At 34.7% G+C, this 23,515-nt stretch overlaps 2 protein-coding genes across 2 annotated transcripts in view; one reads left to right on the top strand and one right to left on the bottom strand.

Moving 5' to 3' along the window:
* Positions 1-2,513: 2,513 nt before the first annotated feature.
* On the top strand, positions 2,514-4,967 carry LOC120165925. Its single transcript, XM_039175352.1, has 4 exons — positions 2,514-2,778; positions 2,858-2,955; positions 3,134-3,231; positions 4,646-4,967. Exons 1-4 carry the CDS (start codon positions 2,598-2,600, stop codon positions 4,782-4,784), a joined length of 516 nt encoding a protein of 171 aa, XP_039031283.1. The 5' UTR covers positions 2,514-2,597; the 3' UTR covers positions 4,785-4,967.
* Positions 4,968-5,482: 515 nt separating this feature from the next.
* The window catches only part of LOC120166074 (E3 ubiquitin-protein ligase PRT1-like), a 28,386-nt gene continuing 10,353 nt past the window's right edge, over positions 5,483-23,515 (bottom strand). The window contains exons 2-8 of the mRNA XM_039175451.1: positions 17,708-17,810; positions 17,563-17,591; positions 17,270-17,449; positions 7,113-7,388; positions 6,820-7,023; positions 6,421-6,524; positions 5,483-5,986 (exon numbers count right to left, since the gene is read on the bottom strand). Coding sequence (XP_039031382.1) covers positions 5,729-5,986; positions 6,421-6,524; positions 6,820-7,023; positions 7,113-7,388; positions 17,270-17,449; positions 17,563-17,591; positions 17,708-17,810 — 1,154 coding nt within the window. The 3' untranslated portion in view covers positions 5,483-5,728. The remainder of the gene's footprint in view (positions 5,987-6,420; positions 6,525-6,819; positions 7,024-7,112; positions 7,389-17,269; positions 17,450-17,562; positions 17,592-17,707; positions 17,811-23,515) is intronic.

The raw sequence follows: 23,515 nt of genomic DNA, 5'->3' as shown, positions 1-23,515 counted from the left end.
AAAATACACTTTTCAAAAACGAGTATTTGGAAAGAGACATGCCTTGATTAAAAAATATTATTTTTAATAAAACATGTTGTTTGTGCACCATTGTAATTAAAATATAATTTTAGGTATTATTCCATAATATTGTCTAACTCTAACTTTGTTGGTCAAATAGCGAAAATGAATTGAAAAATGCATGTATTTGATATTTTGGGATGTAGGCCGTCTGTTATGTGTGAAACTAATAGGGAGGGAATGAAGAATTCTATAAAATTTAATAAATAATTAAAATTTGTCATTTTTTCATGATAAGTTTATATAATTTTTTCGGTTCATATAAAAGGTTTTATTTTTTTAATACATTTGAATTTCTCATGACGTGTTATACGTACATTGTAACAATGATTTAGATCCCTATGTAACTTTTAAACATTTATATTTTAAAAAAAATATTCGTGGATTATTTTCAAATTTTATTGGCCTAAAACTACCCTTTAAAATATACAAATTAAGTATCTAAACTATCAAATTTAGTCTATTTTAGTATTTAAATTTTTATTTTTTTAAATCATACATAATATATAGCTTTTGTTTCATTTTAGTAACTTGCCGTTAAAAACTTAATGCGTTTAGTACATAAATGATCAAACTTGGATCAATTCTTTCTTTTCTTCCCATGTGGAGTTTCTGGCTCCTGGTATCTATGGTCACTATCTTGCTCTTCTTTGGACTCACAAAGAGATGCAAGCTAATAGACCTAAACCCTTTAAGTTTTTCAACTTTTGGGCTCTTCACCCAAATTTCCTTGCTCTGGTTGAACAATCTTGGCTTTCTCCTGTCACGAGCAGTCCAATGCATATTCTCTTCTCCAATCTTAAGTGTCTCAAACCTCATCTCAAAGCTCTAAATAATTCTTTCTTCAGTGAACTATCTTCTCGGGTTGTTTCTAAAAGAGTTGAACTGGAACAACAACAGCTTAAAACTCTTAAAGGAGAAACTTGTTATGATTTAGAAATCCCTTTACATAAGGATCTTATTTATTTGGAAGAAGCAGAAGCTATGTTCTTGAAACAAAAAGCCAAAATTCAGTGGCTCAAAGAAGGGGATAAATGTTCTAAATTTTTTCACTCAGCAGTCGCCCTAAAACACAAAAGAGACACAATTAGGCTATTGATTGATGACCAAGGGAACATATTAGAATCTTTCGATGCTATGTCATATGAGATTATTAACTTCTTCTATAATCTGCTAGGTTCTTCTGACCCAATGGTCAAAGGTATTGATCCAATTTTGCTAAGTGATATGCTCCATAGTACTATCTCTACTGATCTTGCTGCAGAGCTTACCAAAGAAATTACCATGAATGAAATTAAAGATGGATTTTTCTCTCAAGGTAACAATAAAGCCCCTGGTCTTGATGGCTTCACCCCTCTTTTTTTTAAACATTCTTGGACTATTATTGGTGAAGATACCTCTGCTGCCATTAAACAATTTTTCCAGGAATCATTTTTACTCCCTGCTTTCAATGCTACTACAATAGCTTTGATTCCCAAGATTCCTAATCCAAGTAAGGTCAAAGATTTTAGACCAATCTCTTGTTGTACTGTTGTATATAAAGCAATTTCCAAAATTCTGGTCAATAGACTCTCCAAGGTAATTCCAAATCTCATCACTCTCAACCAAACAACTTTTGTTAAAGGGCTGTCCATTGTTGATAACATGCTTCTAGCCCACGAATTAGTGAGAGGTACAATAGAAAACATTTATCTCCTCGTTCGACTATGAAAATTGACCTCCATAAAGCCTTTGATTCTGTCAATTGGGGATTTATTTCTACTGTTTTAAAGGATATTGGTCTTCCTCCTACTTTTATCTCTTGGATTGAAACATGCTTCAAGACTACTAGCTTTTCAGTTTCTTTAAATGGAAGTTTGGTTGGGTATTTTAGAGGAGCTAGGGGTGTAAGGCAAGGGGATCCTCTTTCCCATACTTATTTCTCCTATCAATGAATGTTCTATCAAAACTCTTGAACCTGGCAGCTTCAAAAGGACTGTTTAGTTATCATCCAAAATGTAAGCACATTGGCCTTACCCATCTCTCATTTGTTGATGATTTACTAATCTTCTTTAAGGGCACTAAGGACTCTATTATTAGGGTTAAATCTGTTCTTGATACTTTTTTATGAAATTTCTGGTCTGAAATTAAATGATCAATTTTGGTCAATTTTAGTACCTTTAACTTTCAATTTTTTTTAAAACTTAATGTTAAATTTTAAATTTGATATTAAAATAAAATAAAAACTAAATTTTAAATATAATTTTAAAATATATAAAAATTTAAATATTAAATAAATAATTTAGGTACTAAACGTATAATTCACCCTAAAATGAAATACTTTAATAAGTTTGTTACGGAAGAACTTGTAAAACCCAATCCAAGGATTTAATCAGTAGATTAGGTTTATTTATTTATTTATAGAATCAGTAGATTTATTAATTGAAGATTTGTTCATATGATATTGTGAAGCAAAATATTCTCTATGAAACTGTTAAATATGAAACTGATCTTTAGCTGAAAATCCCTGTAAAAAACATCTCAAGCCCGGCCAGACAATGAATCTATCATCGTGGTTTCGCCGCAGTGTTTCAGAGAACAGTAAAAACTGCAAAAACCCAGATCCACAGCAACCCACCGAACACGAAGAAACGGATGAATTTATGGGAGTTAGCCAACAATTAATCGATTATGTCAAGTCTTTCACTTTAGATACCTTCAAGAACTTCCCTATCCAAGGAAACCCCTCTCTATCTCTGTCGCTTTTCGAAATTCCTTAAGAAAATTTGGGTTGATTGAAGCTTTTTTTGGTGTTCAGATAATGGTTCCATTGAAACCCAAACTTCTTCTAATGTCCGTAATGATCTTTCTGATTGGCAACAGCGGCATGCTGTCTTAGTACTTTCAAAAGTGAAGGTTTGGATTTTTTTTTCTTTTAACCACCATTTTTTTTCTTTTAACCACCATTTTTCTTAGATTCAAGCTATGCCCTCGCCATTTAAAGGTTCTTCTTCTTTTTATTATCTAGGAACTCTCACAGCTTAGATTCAAGCTATGCCGTCGCCATTTAAAGGTTCTTCTTTTTATTTTCTAGGAACTCTCACGGCTTAGATTCAAGCTATGCCCTCGCCATTTGAAGGAGGAACAATTTTGGAGGATATATTTCATGCTTGTCAAAAGCCATGTTTCTGAGTAAGTTTTACAACTTTTGTTACTTTTTGATTCTTAATAATTATTAATTAAGAACAAGGAATCTATGCATATATTGTTAATCTGTGGATTTGAATATGTTCTCAACAAGGATTGTCCCCAAGAAAAAGTAATGCATTTTTTGTTCTTATATGATAGTCATATCGGATTTATTTACATGTCCATGAGGAACATGACCCTTTGATTGAAAGTTGAAACATTTGCCTATACATTGTCTGTACTGACCTTGTGTGAAAATTACATCTTGAAGGAAACCCTCGAACTCTGTTTCGTAATACATGTTTATTGCATACAAGTATATTCATGTTTTCTTCTTTTCATGGCAAAGCATAACATGCTGAAAATTGAATCACAACCAAGTTAGTTTTTGGTTTGCTATATGAGGAAAAATATTGAGGTAACCGGAAAAAAGTTAGTAATAGCTGTTTAAAGATCTATGGCCTCTTAAGGATGCTAGAGTTGATATCTAGAATGTAACACCATGATGTGGCTTTTGTTATGGCTTCAAGATGGCCTAAGGGGATACATGATTTTGTTTGCTAGGGTTGCGCTTGCACCCATAAGTTGCCATAGTTATTCTCACTTGAGTACTATTTGAAGGAGCATTCTTGGCAAACAGTTCATGCCTCTGATAAATTATATAAAATGAGGGGAAGTTTAATTGCCTGCTCTAGAGTTTGAATAGTTTTTAGTGTGTTTTTTACTTGGTTACTGATTACTTTTCCATCTTTGATCTTGTTTATTTTAAATAAAAATGATAAATCATGATTATCCTCCTGTTAACCAAAGTGTATTCTTTGTCATACATTAGTTATCATGGTTTCCATATGAGATGGACAATTTTGTCCCATGCCATTGAGAGAAATAAATACAAAAAACAAATGTCTTCGAGTCAACTAATTTTAAATATTTTAAAGAGAGACTGCAATAGTGAGACAATCTGTGCCCAGTTGTGTTATTCATCGGATTAAGAACTTATTATGTCTGATTAATCTGAAACTTTATCATCTGCAAACCTGAACAAGTTAATATATTCTGTTAAAAATTGAAGAAATGAAAAAGATGGATAATTCCTTTTATCTGCATGTCTTTTGGATGGAAGAGAAACGACACTGATTCAAACAATGAATGGGACACTTTTCTTTTTTTAGGATCATATCCATTTACAGCCATGTTATTTGGCCCTTTCTGACTTATCACCTTTGTACTTTTAGTTTTCCCAAGTAGTTAATAGCTCCGTGTGGTAAAGTTTCGTTCCCGAATGAGGTTGCTCTCTCTGTTGCCTACTGGTTCATTATGTAAAGATTATTAGTGTTTCATATTAATCAAAGTTATCCACTAATTCATGCGAAACCAAATGAATCCAAGTTGAAATGCTCATCTTTGTGTTTATCAGATATGAGCTGCATGCTATACAACGGGCTAAACAGAAGAGCCATGCTATGACAAATGAGAAAACATCAGATACCGGTGCCTATGAAGTTGAAATGGCAGAAAGAAATCATGCAGGTAAAGAGCAGGTAAAATCTATTTAGCAACGGCACTGCAAAGTATGCTCATTTCGAGTGGTAAATTGATCATCTTCTACTGTCATCTTGAGACGTGAACTCGCATTTGACTGCTACTGAAGTAAATTTAATGCATATCAGGAAGTGTACAACCACTAAATTCACATGTTGAAGAAGTCCTATGATTCTCTATAGGCTGCATCTTAAGCAATGCATTTGAATTGTAAATCAAAATAGTTGGAAGCATTTGTTCCTTGTTGGTACTCTATTAACTCATCATCATGTGGATATTTTCATTATTGCTTTTGCCTTTCTAGTTCCTAATCGACAACCGTCTTAATTTATTTACAAGAGATGAAAAAAGTCTATACATAGATAGATACAAGAAAATGCATTATATTTATTGTTTGAAAGCTATATATTATACAGAATATTGGGTTGAAAGTCACCAATGTATTTAAAAATTCCAAAATAAAGTTGGCACTAATGCTTAAAAACCGGATTAAAAGTCAAATTGATCATATCTTTTGATCATAGGTTCAAGAAGTTCAACTGATTGGTTCAACTAAAAAAACAATAATTATTAGTTAAAAAAACGAATTGTATCATTCGAAAAGCCAAGCGTAGGAGAAATCACATACCAATTTCCACGGGCAGCTTCAAGTTGAAATGCATGAGAAGGCAAAGATATGTATGATATAATATACATAAGAAAAACAAGAAAAAAAATCAACAAGGTTTTCGTTGTAAAGATGGAATTTGAATGTTGCTTAACGAAAAACCAAGATCTACAAGTAATTCACCACTTCCTATCACTAGAAACTACAACGGATATCAATCAACCAATAGAGCACCAATATTTCCATCTACATCTTCATCCTCATCTTCGTCGTCTTCGTCTTCCATGCTATCAATCTCAAAATACAATGCGGGTACATTATTGTGAATATTTTCATGAATTGTGCCCGATACTAGTCCTTTTCCAGATTATCTGAAGATTCATTGACGAGGACAATAGAAGTAAAACCATTCTCTAGTTGTTCAGTCAACAGCCTCAACCTTTGGGTAATGTCGCGCTTCATAAGCTCAAATTCATGATCTGGAGTGTGTTTCTGGTTGAACCTGCCTGGAAGGTTAGGTCTAGTTTTATAGCAATCTCCACAAAGATCAAATCCCATTTTCTCTGTACAATCCTTGCATCTGTATCTATCCCCAACTATTGGAGACATCTGCCAGAACAAGCAATGACTATTATACCGTACAAAGAAGTATCACTTAGTTTAGCAATTCAAAGCAATTTAATCCTTCATTGTTATGCATTACGGTAGGTCAAAATGTTGCTTGGAAAGCTCTTAAAAAAATCCAACAAACCCTGAATCCAGAAGCAACTGAGAGCAACTTATCCATTATAGGTGTCCCTCAATGTCATCAATGTTTGCAGAATGTTATGAAAGAAAATAAAGGATGACTGTTTTAAAAACTTTGTAGAATGTGAAATGTTATTTATGATGATGAATTTCTAAAGAGGCTGAATTGGTGCGACTCCTGACCATACATATACACAAGCACACGCACACGCACATGCACACGCACATGTTCATGCACACGCACATACACGTGTTCATGCACATGCACACAAATAAGAGAGTGAGCAAAGTTTTACCCCACAAGCATCACAACCAACTCCTATATGAGTATGGGGACGAAGATCCATGCCTGAGGGCAACTGGACAGGTGAGAGATCTCTTTTACCGGCTTCCATGGAACCTGAAAAATTCAAACATAATAAATAGTCTAAAATTATGGAGGACTCAAAGTTAATACAGCACTATTATAGTACTATCAGTCAATCAGACTCATTTTAAGATCAATTTTACTGATAAAGAATTCAGTATACATTTGATATTGAATTAGTAATCATATGCTTCTATTTTAAGCTTAAAAGTTTTGGCACTAAACAAATCAGCAGAAAAAAGGATGGAACCAAAAATATATCAGCTAAACGGAGTGTTAATTTGATAGACCTAGAACAAGATGAGATCAGTAGAGCACTGAGACGTACAAGTGGATAGTCTCCCATGATTGGAAGAAGCTTGTTTGAGCTGAATAGCATCTTTTCTCAGTGCATACCCGTTGGGGAATTTAGCCTCTAAAAAGTGATCGAGTGTCAAGCAGACTTTTGGAAGACCCCTTGGATGCAAACATTGACAAACTTGAAACCTAAGCATCTCATCAGCAGGGATACTGATGCAGGTTTGACAATAAACTGTCAAAAGAAAAAATATATGTCACAAATAAAAGGAAACTGATGCTCAGTGATGATAATGTAATCAAGAAGAAATTTTACAGGCATACCATGACCACAGATAAGAACAATAGGACGAAAAAGCAATTGCTTGCAAGCAGTACATAGCACATCCGCAACTGAAATCTGGTCCTTTTCCTCCACAGAAACACAAGACTCTATATGCCCAACTGGTTTATTTAGTTCCTCTTTGCTGGTAGAAGAAGAGTCTGAAAAATTAGAAGGCTTCGAAGAGCTTCTGAGGTGATTAATTTCTCCATCAGCCTCCGATCCACATGCATGATCACTGAATTCCGGCGAAAAGCAGTCTCTTTTCTTTTCCTCCTCTGTAGCAAACAAAAGCAACAAGATGTCCAAAAATATAGGCATGGTACTGCACTAGCTACAGTGAGAATTTCTCAAACTATCTACAACAATTCATCCCTTAAATCTAGAGATAATCCACCAAAGAAAAGTGTGGTCGTTTCAATGCAAAACACAAATTAGTCATATAGAACCCTCGAATATGAAATCAAATGCTTTTCTTGAAAATTACACCGAGAAGCAATACTTAAGTTGCTAATACTTATTTTTATAAAGCACAGCCATGAAAACATATTGGGTAGAACATGAAATAGAACAAAAAAGGAAAGAGAAAATCGCCTCAGTGACCAAAAAAAAGTTATAATATACGATTTTAACCAATTTTTTTTGGATTTGCCAAAATGACCAACAAAATCGCAACGCGAAATAAAAATCGCAACGCGATCCCCATAATCGCAAATCAGTTTCCAAAATCGCAACGCGATTCTTGAAAATCGCAATGCGATAGTCAAATTCGCATTGCGATTTTCCAAAATCGCAACGCGAATATGAAAATCGCAACGCGAACACATAAATCGCAATGCGTATCCGTAAATCGCAACGTGTATCCGTAAATCGCAACGCGTATGGGTAAATCGCAATGCGTATCCGTATATCGCAACGCGTATCGGTAAATCACAACGATAATACATAAAATCGCAACGCGTATCCGTAAATCGCAACGCGATATTTAAAGCGCCATTATAATCGCTACGCGTATTTTATTTTCAAATTACAAAAACGAATATTAAGACAAAATCCCGTAATCGCAACTCATAACCTAAAACCTAAAATCACAACTCAGTCTCATCTCCATCTCTCACTCTCTACGGCGAAGAAATCCGTCCCCATCTCCGAAGATTTCCGTCCCCATCTCCGGCGAAATCCCTCACAACCATTCACGGTCAGAAATCCCTCACAATATTCAGAAATGGAAAATCAACCTCCGAGGGTTAGTTTTTTTAATTATTTTTATTTTGAAATGTTTGCATTATTGTAGGTTTTTCATATTGAAACTGATGATAAGTTTACTGGTCATCTCAATAATAGATTAACCATTTCACTTAGAATTCATTTCGCGTTACGATTCTCTCGTTGCGATTTTCATTTCGCGTTGCTATTCTCTCGTTGCGATTTTCAAGTTAGTATTTGTCTTTGTCTTTGTTCTGTCTTTTGGTTGAAGTAATGCAATCCATTCAAGTTTCAATTTGCAGAAGAGTCGCAACGAGATAAATGAAAATCGCAACGAGAGAATGACTGTCGCAACGCGAAATGACAATCGCAACGCGAAATGAAAATCGCAACGCGAAACCAAAATCGCATTGCGATTTTTATTTCGCGTTGCGATTTTCATTTCGCGTTGCGATTCTCTCGTTGCGATTGTCATTTCGCGTTGCGACAGTCATTCTCTCGTTGCGATTTTCATTTCAACCAAAAGACAAAACAGTGTTGCAAATTTTAGTTTCAAGAATAAACTACTACTTTTTATGTTTATTGTTTTTGGTATATCTTCACAGTGTAGTTTTTGGTATATCTAACTTGGTATGTTTATTGTTTTTGTAGAAATTTTTTTCGGCTCAATTGACCTTGAGAAATAAAGTCAGCCTGGCCACTACAATTGCTTCGAAGCTTTCACCTGCTCAAAGACAATTGTTTGAGGAAACCTGCTTCGGGCCATGGCTGAGAGTACAGCATCCGGGTGGAGATGCTAATTTGACCCATTTGTGGCTTCAGACCATGACATCAAATCTACCCGACAGTATACAACGTGGTGAGGAAGAGATATGGTTTCATTTTCCACCAGCGTATACTTGCTTTGGGCGGAAGGAGTTCTGCTTAATCACTGGTCTACGATTCGGACACGATGATGTAGGCCGGTACACTCGTCATATCGCCCGCCCATCATGGTTATCCCGGGTTTTTCCGGATGAGTCAATGGAGAAGCCGAACCTACATGTCGACGACCTGAAGAAATTGTTTAATAAGAAAGCTGGTTTCACTCGGATGGATGACGTCGATGTTGTCCGAGTATGCCCTCTACTACTTGTGTATGCCGGCTTTTTAGGCAGAGAGGCCAGACAACCTATTCATCGGGAGCTAATAATATTGGTAGAGGACCTGAATGCATGGAATCTGTTTCCGTGGGGTTCGTATATATGGAAAGCTACCTGGACTAAGTTGTCGTCTGCCTTTGATGACCGCAAAAGTTTACGGGGCGATGGGTCCAAATACACTTTGTCAGGCTTTGTTTGGGCCTTTAAGGTAAGAATTTCTATATAATGTTTCTAAAATTATAATTAATTATTTAACAATTACTAATTTTGTTATTATATTGTTTGTAGATTTGGATATTCGAGGCTTTCCCCAGCATGCGTACATATGCAATAAAAACGTCAAATGATATTCCCAGGGCTATTTCCTGGAAGAGGAAAACTCTGTTGGATTGGGAAGACTTAATACCATATGCGACAATAAATAATGTAAGTTAACACAAATACTTTCATATAATATATAAACTAGTTATTAATAGTAGACGTTTAACTTTGTTTGAGTTTTTATATTTTAGGAGGCCAACATTCCATTACAAAGACTGACACCCACGGAGGAAGAGCTTGCCACTGATTGGTGGCAAGCTAGTCAGAGTTTTTTTGATGGCACGGATGATGAGCAGCATCCACTTCCTCCAATTCGAGAGCCATCACCTCACCTAGAGCCATCACCTGATAGACCCGACTATACACCTCTAGAACGAGAGCCATCACCTATCCCGTCACATCATCGAGCCTCTTCTCCACCATCACCTCATGATAGGCGACCGGCAAAGATGCCACGACTCCTATCTCCCTGTTCTCCACCTCCACCTCAACGGGATGAGTCAAGGGAGTTACGTGATGAGGTCAATGCCTTGCGTGAGGAGATCGGTACTCTACGCGATAACGATGGTGCATGGCGTGTGGAGGTGTCAACTTTACGTGGTGAGGTTGCCGCTCTACGTGAGATGATAGTATCGTTGCAGAATGAGGTTCATACTCTACGCAACGAGGTAAGTTTAAGATTTTCCATATTTAACTTAATGATAAATTTACTCGTAATTTCACTTAGATTAGCCATTTCACTTAGATTGCTTAGTAAATTTATTCGGTTGCTGCCAATTCTGCTAAACTGTGTATTATTTAACACTGTGAAATAGTATTTGTCTTTGTTTTGTCTTTTGGTTGAAAGTAAATTTGTTCGGTTGCTGCCAATTCTGCTAAACTGTGTATTCTTTAACACTGTGAAATAGTATTTGTCTTTGTTTTGTCTTTTGGTTGAAAGTAAATTTGTTCGGTTGCTGCCAATTCTGCTAAACTGTGTATTCTTTAACACTGTGAAATAGTATTTGTCTTTGTTTTGTCTTTTGGTTGAAAGTAAATTTGTTCGGTTGCTGCCAATTCTGCTAAACTTTGTATTCTTTAACACTGTGAAATAGTATTTGTCTTTGTTTTGTCTTTTGGTTGAAGTAATGCAATCCATTCAAGTTTCAATTTGCAGAAGAAGAAATAGTTTACTTTCGCAACACGAAAGTTAAAATCGCAACGCGAAACCAAAATCGCAACGCGAAATGAAAATCGCAACGACAGAATCGCAACGCGAAACCAAAATCGCAACGACAAGATCGCAACGCGAAACCAAAATCGCATTGCGATTTTCATTTCGCGTTGCGATTCTTTCGTTGCGATTTTCATTTCGCATTGCGATTCTGTCGTTGCGATTTTCATTTCGCGTTGCGATTTTGGTTTCGCGTTGCGATTTTAAGTTTCGTGTTGCGAAAGTAAACTATTTCTTCTTCTGCAAATTGAAACTTGAATGGATTGCATTACTTCAACCAATAGACAAAACAAAGACAAATACTAACTTCAGGGTATTAGTTTGAAACATATTTTTCTTTGTTATCTGATGCATTTGTGAACTATGATAGAATAATGACTTGGGTGAATACAATGCAAGTTTGAAACATATTTGTCTTTGTTTTCACTGTTTAAATATCATGTCTGTTTATTTACTGATTTTTGTATTTAATTATTTAGCGGCCCGATAGAGTGGATGCTTTACGTCGGGTTATGCTTGCACGACGGAGTTCACGCATCAGACAGCGTGCACGTGCTATTAAGTCTCCGTACACCCCAATAGTGCAAAGACACCGCAAGAAGAAGCCCGACTCGCCTGTCATCCCTCAAGAGTCCACTCCTATCGTTGAAGAGGCCCCCCCTATCATTCCTCGAGAGTCCCCTCCCACCGTTCAAGAGGCCACTGTCATCATTGAAGAGGTCCCTCCCACCATTCAAGAGCCCGATTCACATGGCGTCATATGTAGGCTTCTTGAGAAACCCTCTGACGTGCCGGACATGATGGATTCAAGTTGGCTCTCGTATGAGTTACCGGCCAGTACCATACCGGTATCTGAAGAGGAGAGGGAACAACTACCGGACACAATTCTGGATAACACCCTTTGGGCTAAGACCGCTGTTGATTTTTATCTACATGAGCAGAGCCAGGGGTGTTTCACTGACATATGCAAGCTCACCGATGATATCTATTTGTTGCTTGATCGGTCTTGGTGGGGCGTATTATTAGGGGTCGAAGACAATGGCTATTTCGATGGGGGGTAAGTCTTATATTTTTCTTATATTTCAATTTGATTAATTTTTTTTTTAAATTTATGTAAGTCACTAATATATGTCTTTTTTGTAAAACAGCATATCGATGCGTGGGTGACACGTCTTCTAATAATAAGAAAACTTAAGAAAAATAAAAATATACGATATACAATTATGCCGACGTCTTTTCACGCCGTTCACTTGAAGAATGCACGAGATGAATCATTTGATTTGGGCAATGGACAAGCTAAACTTTATCCTGCATGGTGGGAGGTCGATAAGGTTAGTATTTATTTTAGATTGAGTTTAAAGGTTTTATGAAATAAGTGCGCAAATGAATGAATTATTACTTATGATTGCAGGTGTTTATCCCTGTTTTGGAACGTAAACATTGGATTCTCGTCGAGCTTCAGCTCCCATCCCTTAAGACAATAGTGTATGACAGCATGATAAATTACATATCATTGGCTGATTTAAGAGATGTTATTAAGGGATGGAGCTCTCATTTGGCTAAATTCTTGGATGCGATCAATTATTGGACTCGTTCTGGAAACAAGAAGCCAAAGAAGCTCAATATTACAGTTATTAGAGACGAGACCGCGCCACAACAAACGAGCGGAGCCAGAGGAGATTGTGGTCCTCTCGTATGCTTGGCGTTGGAGCGTTTGACGACGGGAAGCATCAAGTATCTACCTCCCACCGATAGAGATAAAGCTGCAGTAGGCTTGTGGTTTCGGCATTATATGGCTAAATCGATATATACGAGACGCTGCCTACCTGCATCCGCGTTATAAAAATGTCCATAAACAATTGGTAAGTTTATATACTTTTGGTTTGAAAATGTTTGGTTAAGTAACTAGAATTCAATAATTTGCTGTTTGTAGGTTTTAGATGTGTAGAAAGTGTTGTTTGAACAAATGTTTGGTTTCTGCAGGTTAATCTCAGAAGTGAACTGGTGAAAATGATGTCGAGCTGCAAAAGTTGATTCAATAGTTTAATTGATTGTTTTTTGATTGTTTAATTGATTTGTAAAAGTTGATTCAATAGTAGATGATCGGAAATAAGAATTATTGCTTATTTTTTGATTGTTTAATTGATTTGTAAAAGATGATTTGTAAAAGTTGATTTGTGTAATTGATGCGAACATAATTCTTATTTGTGCTTGTTTAATTGATTGAAATGTAATGGTTGATTTTGTTGATTTCAATCTGCATTATGTTGAAGGCAAAAATGACTATCGCAATGCGAAATGAAAATCGCAATGCGAAATGAAAATCGCAACGAGAGAATCGCAATGCGAAATGAAAATCGCAATGCGGAAATGAAAATCGCAATGCGTTTATAATTTCGCATTGCGATTCTCTCGTTGCGATTTTCATTTCGCATTGCGATTCTTTCGTTGCGATTTTCATTTCGCATTGTGATTTTCATTTCGCATTGCGATTTTCATTTCGCATTGCGATTTTCATTTCGCATTGCGATTCTCTCATTGCGATTTTCATTTCGCATTGCGATTTTCATTTCGCATTGCGATTCTCTCGTTGCGATTTTCATTTCCGCATTGCGATTTTCATGTTGGGATTTTCATTTCGCGTTGCGATTGTAATTTCCGTGTTGCGATAGTCAAATGCATGCCTAATAGTGATAACAACTGAATAACAAGAGTTGGTTAAGTCAAAATGGTTGGCCTGAGTCATTAATTCAACTGAAAATGTTAAAAGTTCACACATAAAATCCACATAATACAACGTTTGCATTTAAAAATCACCTAAGTTAACAGTCTCAAAAGGTGAAGCCAATTGTGATTGGGATTTTAAAGATGATTGCCTTTTGCTTGACACCATATGAGCTTTGGATTTTGATGAGGATCCATATTTTGGTAGAGGAAAAGATGATTTTGATGGCACTGGTGATCCACATGTCAACCTTGTATGACCACTTTCCTTGCACCGACTACATGTCGATCTCTTCTTCTCTTCACCCTTAGACGGTATACGATCGTGACTTTTGGTCGGCCAGGTAGCCTTCTGTCCATGGCTGGTGGCAAAACTGTTTGTAAGTCATCTGGTATGTCCCACTCAGAAGGATGTGGAATAGGGTAGACAATCTCGGCATAAGTCTGTCGATAAACTTCTGTAGTGTAGCAATCCATAGCGTATGCGCTTGAATCATCTTGGTTTAAATGAAGAGCAACTTTTATAACATGGCCACACGGATAACCAGATGTTTGCCATTTCATACAACTACACGTCTTTGCATTTAGATCGACTAGCCCATTTAAGTTATTATCCAGTACTTGAAACAAAGTGTTTGAACATGGTTCAACTCTCCATGACGTTGACTTCACAACACGTTTCGTTATCTTTTTTTCAGTCCATGGTGTAACACGATGTTCCAATGTTCCTGTAAATTTAAATAAACAATACTTAGTAAAATATATAAATATGATAAGTTACGAATTCAAAGAAATAATACCTGCATGGTTTCTTTTCTTGTAGTACCACTGTTGAATAGAGGCTCGAAAAAACTCCATTAACATAGTAATGGGTAATTTCCGGGAATGACGACTTAGAGCGTTGATTGATTCTGCACTATTAGACGTCATGAAACCATATCTTGCTCCAAGTTGATGTACTCTTGACCATCTTTCAAACCCGACATCTTCTAGTGTTTGAGCACACTGAGGCAAAACACGTCTTAAACAATTTATATGCTTATTGAAATCCACTTCCCGATAAGCTTTTACAGCCTTCCAGTATGTCCATTTGTGCTTTTTTATACCAGCAGACCTTGATTTTAGATTTCTATACAAATGAACACCACAAAGTCCATGAAAAGCATCTGGGAAACACCTTCTAACAGCGTTGTCAATTGAGTTTGCCCTATCGGATATGATTGTCAGATTGCTAATAGGACCTATGCAATCCCTAAGATGCCCCATAAACCATGTCCATGAATCAGAGGTTTCAGATTTGCCAACCCCGTAAGCTATTGGCAATATCCCATTGTTAGCATCCATGGCTACTGCTAATAAGTTTACTCCAAGGTATCGACCTTTCAAATGTGCTCCGTCAACTATAATAACTGGGCGCATGCAAGTAATAAACGAACGAATCTACAAAATAATATACACAAGAAATATAATCATTTAAATGTGAAATGCATGTAACTAACAAAAATGAGTCAACAAAATTATATTGATTTACTAACCGTAGCACCAATGGCGATAAACAGCAACTCAAAGCGTCCATCTCTATCTGTTTTGATATGAGTTACCGACCCAGGATTTTTCAGCTTTAAATTGTGACAATAAGCCGGCAGTTGGGCAAACGATGCTTCTGGCGACCCCCTCAACAATTCCAAGGCATAACATTTGGCTCTTCAAGCTTGAGAATATGATATACTAATCTTGAACCGAGCATTCATGTCAGTCATAATTTCATGTCCCCGATATACCCTGCCATTCAAAAACATTAACTCAGCCAGAAAACCACCCAACACCTTTTTGTTTGCCTGTCTATGGTGAGGAAAAACTTGGGTTCTTGAACATGTATGTTTATCAATAAAAGTCCTAACTTGAAACATTTTGCAATCTTTTATTCTCTTTGCAATCATACGCCACGTACAGTTTTTGTCAATCATACACCTTGTTTCGAAACGATCTTTGCTTGATTTGTTAACTTTTAGTTGATAGCCATCTTCCACACATTTCGTATATAAAGCTATCTTCAAGTCTTCCTTTGTATCAAAACAATCATCTTTCTTGATACGAATAACTTTTGTGTAACAATCAACTGCTTTCTTTATCAACTCTTCTTCCGGTATCTGAAGTAATTCTGGCATATTCCAGTTATACGCCCGTGGCATTTTCTTTTCTTCGGGGACTTTTTCTTCTTCTTTTTCTTCTTCAGGATTATATGAATTACAGAATGGATGTTCAACATGTTCATTCACAGTCGTAACTTCCTCCTCATTATCATCAACATTACATTCTTCGGCAACGGCTGTTTCATCATCAAAATTCGGGTATTGACCAATATCAATATCATTACACGCATGGTCTGTTTCTTCTTCTGAAACATCATCAAAATCCGTGTATTGACCAATATCAAAGTCCGGATATTGACCAAGACCAAATTTCGAATACTGACTAGTACTCACAATTTTTTCTGTTGGCTCATCATCGTCTAACTGGTCAATACGAAAACCGGAATTTGGTGCTGAAAGTTGATTGGGATTTGGATTAGAGAAAGGTTGTGGGTTTTGAGAAAAACTTAGTTGATTACTACCCGCTACTGACCCAACAATACTACTTCTAGGTTCAACAACATACAATGTAACATCATCTTGTGAAACCCTAATGTAAGCAATGAATCGTTCAACATCTTCATTGTCGGTTAACAAATAAACTTTACCATTTCTCTGATAAGATAGCCTAAATCCACTTAGGGGCTCTAAATTCAATTTATTTGAAACACGTAGCATTAGAGTTTCATAAGTTAACTTTTGTAAAGACAATTTTAGTTGAAGATTCATGGGTAAAGGCATATATTGTAAAACACCATGAACATTATCCCATGACCCTCCAAAACACAAATCTATCCAAACATGATCAACATTAGATGATTTCATGGTTGTAAATTAATTTACTAAACAGACGAGCTGCGAAACTAAAACCTGTTGCCGGATTGGGAAGGATGTCGTTGGATATAGGAACGGATGTCGCCGGAGAGAGTGATAGATGGAGATGGAATGAGTTGCGATTTAGGGATTTAGTTTATGATTTCAGTGTTATATACCCAAAATTTCAGTGTTGTGATTTACAGATTCTCGTTGCGATTTACGGATTATCGTTGCGATTTACAGATTCTCGTTGCGATTTACGGATTATCGTTGCGATTTACGGATACGCGTTGCGATATACGGAAACGCGTTGCGATTTACGGATACACGTTGTGATTTACGGATACGCATTGCGATTTATGTGTTCGCGTTGCGATTTTCATATTCGCGTTGCGATTTTGGAAAATCGCAATGCGAATTTGACTATCGCATTGCGATTTTCAAGAATCGCGTTGCAATTTTGGACACTGATTTGCGATTCTGGGGATCGCGTTGCGATTTTGTTGGTCATTTTGGCAAATCCAAAAAAAGTTGGTTAAAATCGTATATTATAACTTTTTTTTGGTCACTGAGGCGATTTTCTCAAAAGGAAAAACCAAGCTTACCTAGAATCCGAGCTTCCCTATTTTTGTATGTAGGCGGGTATAACTTTAAGAACAAGAAGTGAAGCATTTGACAGATGCCTGGAAAATGAGAATATGGGTTTCTACAAACCGGACAACGAGACTCGCATCGAGAATTCATTGATCTATGAACGCACCAGAAACATGATATATGACCACAATCTGTATATTTTGAAGGAGAAAAAAAACTGAATCAATCAATAATAAGAATTAAACATTAAAAAGAAAAGGAAATTCACAGGTCTTTCAATAAAACTAGCAAAGAAAAATCTTACGCAGAACTATTGGCTTGTAAAGAAGATCCCTGCAAATGAAAAAGAAAAACAGTTTGGGTATTTTCCAAAAAAAATGAAATGAAAAGGAAAAGGTCGGAGCTTGCAAGAAACATGGAATGAATTGAAGATGATGATAATTACTTACAAACAAACGCAACAAATGAAATCGTCTGAGATTTGGTCAGTATCGGGAGAGAGGTGTTCCATGGGACAGGTTTGGAAGGAATCCATTGAACTCTCTTCCAGTCCTTAATTTGGTGGGCTGTTAAAACACCAAACTCAACTTTGCATCCCATCACCTTTTTATTTTTATGGCAGTTCTGCGATGCGGCGTCTAAAAAATTGTGTGATCGGTTAAATAAGTGATCGGTTAAAATTTAGACCGGTTATGTTATATTATTTAATCGGGATATATATATAATAATAGATAGCTACCTATTTTATAAGTAAACCGGTATATTTATACCGATAACATTGTAAATTTACCTATTACAATATAATATGTTGAAAGTGTCCATACTTTTTATAAAAATGATCGATACTTTTTTTAAAGTTATGTAATTTATGTTTTAATTTTTTTAATATTGTTTCATGTTTTCCACCTACAATATTAATTTAATAATTTCATTTACACAAAAAATTATTTAATTGTTTTGATATTTTATAAAATATTATTTAGAATTTAAATTTAACAATATTAATCAAAGATAATAATAAATATGTAATATATATGTTTATTGTTTTTAATTTAATAATAATATATATCGTAACGTAAAAAATAAATCATTAGACGCCTATAATTACTAAATTAATATCTTAAAACTCACTCAAAAGATAACCTTAAATTAATGTTTTTCACAGTGAAAAAAGTATGGACACTTTTATAAAAAGGATAGATACTTTACAATATAAGCACACCTATTACATTATATAAACGCTACCTATTACATTATATAAGCGCTACCTATTACATCATATTTTTACCTATTATATTGAAAGTGTCCATACTTTTTATAAAAAGGATCGATACTTCTTTTAAAGTTATGTAATTTATATTTCAATTTTTTTTAATAGTGTTTCATGTTTTCCACCTACAATATTAATTTAATAATTTCATTTACACAAAAAATTATTTGATTGTTTTGATATTTTATAAAATATTATTTAGAATTTTTAATTTAATAATAATATATATTGTAACGTAAAAAATAAATCATTAGACGCCTATAATTACTAAATTAATATCTTAAAACTCACTCAAAAGATAACCTTAAATTAATGTTTTCCACAGTGAAAAAAGTATAGACACTTTTAAAAAAAGGATATATACTTTATAATATAACCACTACCTATTACATTATATAAACGATACCTATTACATTATATAAGCGCTACCTATTACAACATATTTTTACCTATTATATTGAAAGTGTCTATACTTTTTATAAAAAGGATCGATACTTCTTTTAAAGTTATGTAATTTATGTTTCAATTTTTTTTAATAGTGTTTCATGTTTTCCACCTACAATATTAATTTAATAATTTCATTTGCACAAAAAATTATTTGATTGTTTTGATATTTTATAAAATATTATTTAGAATTTAAATTTAACAATAATATATATCGTAACGTAAAAAATAAATCATTAGACGCCTATAATTACTAAATTAATATCTTAAAACTCACTCAAAAGATAACCTTAAATTAATGTTTTCCACAGTGAAAAAGTATAGACACTTTTATAAAAAGGATAGATACTTTACAATATAACCAATACCTATTACATTATATAAACGATACCTATTACATTATATAAGCGCTACCTATTACATCATATTTTTACCTATTATATTGAAAGTGTCCATACTTTTTATAAAAAGGATCGATACTTTTTTTAAAAGTTATGTAATTTATGTTTCAATTTTTTTAACAGTGTTTCATGTTTTCCACCTACAATATTAATTTAATAATTTCATTTACACAAAAAATTATTTGATTGTTTTGATATTTTATAAAATAATATTTAGAATTTAAATTTAACAACATTAACCAAAGATAATAATAAATATGTAATATATATGTTTATTGTTTTTAATTTAATAATAATATATACCGTAACGTAAAAAATAAATCATTAGACGCCTATAATTACTAAATTAATATCTTAAAACTCACTCAAAAGATGTATATACCTAAATATGTAGTTATTGTACATACCTAAATATGTAGTTATTGTACATACCTAAATTTAATGATAATATATACTTGTAGTTATTGTACATACCTAAATATGTACTGTGAATTTAATGTTGTACCCACCATTTAACTACCACTACCAATGCCACATCCTATTGAAAGCAGCACGACTGAAACATGTTCAAAATGAACTTTTGCTTACATCTCCATCAACTCCTGGAGCACTGAACTTGCACAACAAAATTTTTGCCATGGATAATACTGATGTAGACAATGTTAAGCCAACCGAGGAATGCCATGAAGTACATAATGTTGATGAATCTGACAGATTGGTTGGTCAGCTCTTCTGTTCACATGATCAAGCTTGGTACTTTTACAAGGGATTCGCACGGGAACATGGGTTTAGTGCACGTAAGGGAACAACACGGCTTGACGTGGAAGGGAATGTGAAGACACAAGAATTTTGTTGTTTCAAAGAAGGGTTTCGAGTATCAAAAGTCAATATTGTTGATCGTCAACGTGCTCATACGCCAGTCACAAGAACAGGATGTAAGGCTAGAGTCGTAGTTACAGCAACAAATACAAACGATCAGTGGGTTATAAGTAAGTCTGATCAGAAACATAATCATGCATTGTGCACACCTGCTATGACACCATTTATGCGTTCTAATAGAGCTGTAAGTAAGGCTGATATCGATGAGGCAACAACATTGAAAGAGGTCGGTGTTGGTACGTCACAAGTAATGAACTATTTAACGCAGCAGGCAGGGGGCTATCATAATGTTGGATTTACACATAAAGACCTCTACAATGCACTTCAAAGAGGTAAAGCAAAGGAAATCGTCGATGGGGATGTGAATGCGCTTATTGCCTACTTTGATTATAAGAAACATGATGATTCCGGGTTTTTTATGACATACTCGGTAGACGAATCGGGGGCATTGTATAATCTTATTTGGTCGGATTCTACATCGAGATCGGATTACACATGCTTCGGTGATGTAATTGCGTTCGACACAACGTACAAAGATAATTTGTATGGTCGACCAATTATGCCTATTGTTGGTGTCAATCATCACCATAACACAATTGTGTTTGCCACTGCCATAATCGCTGACGAGACGTCTCAATCTTTCGAGTGGGTGCTACAGAATATTTTAGAAGCCATGATGAATAAATCACCTATTTCCGTTGTAACCGATGGGGATAGGGCAATGCAGAGGGCTATCAAATCTGTTATCCCTTATGCTAAGCACAGATTATGTTCTTGGCATCTTTCTCGCAATGCACAAGCTAACATTGGTGACCCAAAGTTTACAGCAGCATTCTCAAAATGCTTGGCTTCCTGGTGGACAACCAAGGAATTTGATATTCAATGGCGTTCGGTTGTTTCAGAATTCAACGTCCAAAAGCATCCATGGGTGATTGAGAAGGGAAATACACGACACTTATGGGCACAAGCATATCTAACCGGTCATTTCTTTGCCAATATTCGCTCAACACAAAGGTGCGAGTCTATTAATGCTTCACTAGCTATTGCACTAAAACACAAGAAGACATATTTAGATGTTGTTCGTGCAATTGAAGATGGAATTAGTAGAATGCGTATGAACGAGTTGAAAGCGGATTACTTAAGTTCCCATACGAAGCCCTTCCAGATCACAAAATTGGTCGACCTTGAAAGCCATGCCGCTGCGATTTTTACCCGCGAATCTTTTCGTGTGTTCCAAGATGAACTTATACGGGAGACATTGTACCGGATTGAGGCAGAGATTAAGTCCTTATCAGATGAATGTCAACATTATATTTTGTCAAAGTACGCAGAAAAAAATAGGAAATTTGAAATTAGTTTTGATTCTCGTACGAAAACTCTAATTTGCTCCTGCAAAAAATTCAAGACCGTTGGACTTCCGTGTCGCCATCAACTTCACATTTTGAAGCAATTGGACTACACATATTTGCCCGGGACTTTGATTCAAAGTAGGTGGACTAATGATGCGAAGGCTTCTGCACCCAGCTATGTTGATTTGAATGTGTCTCCAAAAGTGATGCAAATGGCAAGGTTCGCTGCTCTACGTTCAACGTCAAGTAGGTTATGCTACATTGCATCAAAGACAGACGAGTCTTTCAAAACCGTAAGAGATGAGATGAAAAAACTAATAGAAGAATTAAAAACCTCGTTTGGTTTGAATCATTCAGTCAACCAGAGCATTGTAGTAAACAATGTTCGTGACCCTCAACGAAAACAACGCAAGCGAAAAGAAGTGCCGAAGAACAAGGTCGAGAAGAAAATTAGGCGATGTGGGTACTGCAACGGTGAGGGACATAACAAACTAACATGTCCTCAAGTCAAGCTCAGTTTGAGTACAAGCACACAGCCTACATCAACTGATTTTTTCGAAGACGGAATGGAATGACAACGATCTCCATATATCGTAAGTATCAACATGACTCCTATTGTATGTTCATATAAATATTTTGAATGAAGGAAGAAAAACCGCGTTACTTAAAATTACCGACACTTTTTTAAATGATATCGACACATTTTTCTTCCAATCTGGACATAAAGTACCGACACAATATTAGAAAGTGTCGATATAGGTTGTAGACCTATTCGCTCATAAAACCGGTATATTTATACCGGTTATATTACAAAATTATCTATTACATTATAAATCTGGGTTCCGATGTGTAAATGTCGACACTTTTTTAAATGGTATCGACACATTTTTCTTTCAATCTGGACATAAAGTACCGACACAATATTAGAAAGTGTCGATATAGGTTGTAGACCTATTCGCTCATAAAACCGGTATATTTATACCGGTTATATTACAAAATTATCTATTACATTATAATTATGGGTTCCGATGTGTAAATGTCGACACTTTTTGACAATGTATCGACACATTATTCTTCCAATCTGGACATAAAGTACCGGCATAATATTAAAAAGTGTCGATATAAGTTGTAGACCTATTCGCGTATAAAACCGGTATATTTATACCGATAGCATTGCAAATTTACCTATTTTATTATAATATGTTGAAAGTGTCCATACTTTTTATAAAAAGGATCGATACTTTTTTTAAAGATATGTAATTTATGTTTCAATTTTTTTAAGTATGTTTCATGTTTTCCACCTACAATATTAATTTAATAATTTCATTTGCACAAAAAATTATTTGATTGTTTTGATATGTTATAAAATATTATTTAGAATTTTTAATTTAATAATAATATATATCGTAACGTAAAAAATAAATCATTAGACGCCTATAATTACTAAATTAATATCTTAAAACTCACTCAAAAGATAACCTTAAATTAATGTTTTCCACAGTGAAAAAAGTATAGACACTTTTATAAAAATGATAGATACTTTACAATATAACCACTACCTATTACATTATATAAACGATATCTATTACATTATATAAGCGCTACCTATTACATCATATTTTTACCTATTATATTGAAAGTGTCCATACTTTTTATAAAAAGGATCGATAATTCTTTTAAAGTTATGTAATTTATGTTTCAATTTTTTTAATAGTGTTTCATGTTTTCCACCTATAATATTAATTTAATAATTTAATTTACACAAAAAATTATTTGATTGTTTTGATATTTTATAAAATAATATTTAGAATTTAAATTTAACAACATTAACCAAAGATAATAATAAATATGTAATATATATGTTTATTGTTTTTAATTTAATAATATGTAAGTTATGTAATAGGTAGCGCTTAT

Source organism: Hibiscus syriacus, unplaced genomic scaffold (genome assembly GCF_006381635.1).
Source record: "Hibiscus syriacus cultivar Baekdansim isolate YM2019G1 unplaced genomic scaffold, ASM638163v2 tig00111621_pilon, whole genome shotgun sequence".
In the NCBI taxonomy this organism is placed as follows: Eukaryota; Viridiplantae; Streptophyta; class Magnoliopsida; order Malvales; family Malvaceae; genus Hibiscus; species Hibiscus syriacus.
Note: the sequence above shows the minus strand (reverse complement) of the source record. Positions and strands in the feature narration are given on the sequence as shown.